At 32.4% G+C, this 2,016-nt stretch overlaps 1 protein-coding gene across 2 annotated transcripts in view; it reads left to right on the top strand.

Moving 5' to 3' along the window:
* Gypa (glycophorin A (MNS blood group)) overlaps positions 1–1,485 on the top strand; it is a 29,669-nt gene extending 28,184 nt beyond the window's left edge. For both annotated transcript variants that reach the window (XM_048813461.1, XM_048813462.1), the window contains one exon: positions 232–1,485. In XM_048813461.1, the coding sequence (XP_048669418.1) occupies positions 232–236 (5 nt within the window). In that variant the 3' untranslated portion in view covers positions 237–1,485. The remainder of the gene's footprint in view (positions 1–231) is intronic.
* Positions 1,486–2,016: the final 531 nt, after the last annotated feature.

Raw genomic sequence — 2,016 nt, 5'->3', positions numbered from 1 at the left:
AAAAAAAAAAAAAAAAATCTGTGTTTTCTTTACCCCCCCCCCCAAAAAAATCTCCAATACAGCTAAATTGCATGGAGATGCCTTTCATCTTGTTTTACTACTTATATTCAAAGACAACTATAAGAATTTAGAATCCTGAAATTTATTTTGTGCAATGATTTCCTTATGTGTTTAAAAATAACCATGTCATGTACCACTCTTTTACAGCTCCTGCCTCTAATCCTTCTACAGAATAACCAAAGAGAATGTGCTCACCAAGCCAAATTTTGGAAGAATTCAAAGACATTAGTCAAGTGAAAAATGATCACAGAAATTGGAACCATCAGTAGATTATGTAGCTACCTACGTTGTACCATTTCAGGAAGCAAATTTCATCATAATGTGTTTCAGAGATTCAACCAAGAGGAAAAAAATCTTTGCTCATTAATACTTCAAGATAAAGAGTGTACATTTCCTTGCATGCTTGCTTTTGTGTTAGCATAATTTTTATAATTAATTGCTTTAGGATATCTGACCTAAAATTTCTGCTGAATTCATCTGCTATTTTTTAAGACTGACTTATTCTATCCTATTATAATCTTAATGATTGCACTGTCAAACGAAGGTCTTATAACATCTCCTTTAAGTATAAGTTCTTCTCTTTCTAAACTCTTAGGTTCACTTTCATTGTTTTAAATAAACTACAGGGTCAATGAAGTCCTCATTGTTTTCCTTCATTGCTGAACAGACAAGATGTAGTATTGCATTAATGATGATAATAGTTTACTCACATGAATAAAGCTTGCACTGGAAAAATGCCATAAATTATGTAATAACACTCACATTTATACATTTATCGTTTAATGAATAAATCAATTAAAAAGACTTTTCCCATGAAAAACACAAATGGCCCATGTAAAATAACTTGTCTGACAGCAGAGTCCAACAGAAGCTCTGGCTCTTGTGTTGTTCTCCACTGGAGGTGATTTGTGTGAGTGATCAGGGTGTCCTGAGAAAGAGAAGAGTGAATAGAATTTTCTCATGAATGAAATTTAATAACTCTTAAGGGCAGCAAGATGTACAAACTTGACATGCTGTTTTAATAGCTGTCTCCATGTTTCCTCAATTAAATTCTTTAATCCATCCCATTCCCGTTTCTCTCATTAATAAAATGCTTTAAATTGCCTAAAAGAAGTTTCTAGATATAAGAGGCTAAGGCTTTGTGGCTATATAGCTGTCACTCATTTAGAGCCAAACTTAAAAAGTTCATATAAAGGTAAGAAAGACCTTCCTGTGATAGTCTATTTTCCAAAAGAATAAGAATCAATGTTGCTTTACATTGCTGTGTGATAATTAAGTAAATAATTGTGTATTTATATCTGGGCCTGGAAACAAATTTATTTTTTAATAAATTTTAAAAAAAAATCTAAATCTCATATTCTCAGAGAATGTTTTTGAATTAAATCACCTATTTAAAATAAAGAGTGAAAAAAGAAGACAACATGACTATTGGTATGTATTTTTGTGAAATAGCTTTAAGAATGTTATTAGGTTAATTTGATCCAATGAATGACCCAAGGGTCAAGGCACTTTCAAGTATACTTTGTAAAATAAACATAAAATGTTGAACTAAGAAAGGACATAAGACTAACCTTGTCTCTAAAGTAATTTATAAGTCACAGACAATAAGAGATGAGAGGACTGTACTGTCTCAACCAGAGCAACAGAATTCAGAGGATAATTAAAGTACAAATTGCTTTAACCTCCTTGAACTTTTCTGGCCAGTTTCTCTGTCCTTCTTGATGTGAACTTTTCACATCTAAATTTGGTGTTTGTGGGAAGAAATGACCTTTGCTCTCTTTGTATTTTTAATAATTAAATAAGAAAAAAAAGTATGTAAGACAGAAATCTTTCCTGGGAAGGCAGCGTGAGCCCATGAATGACTCCAGTTGAATTTCTTAAAACTGGGGACTGGGCTGGTGAGGTTGAGAGAACATCTTACTCTTCGGTGCAGGGTATTTTCTTGTATGGATGTGA

Source organism: Marmota marmota, unplaced genomic scaffold, assembly GCF_001458135.2.
Source record: "Marmota marmota marmota unplaced genomic scaffold, marMar, whole genome shotgun sequence".
Lineage (NCBI taxonomy): Eukaryota > Metazoa > Chordata > Mammalia > Rodentia > Sciuridae > Marmota > Marmota marmota.
The sequence above is the reverse complement of the archived record's forward strand: the minus strand, read 5'-3'. Positions and strand labels throughout refer to the sequence as shown.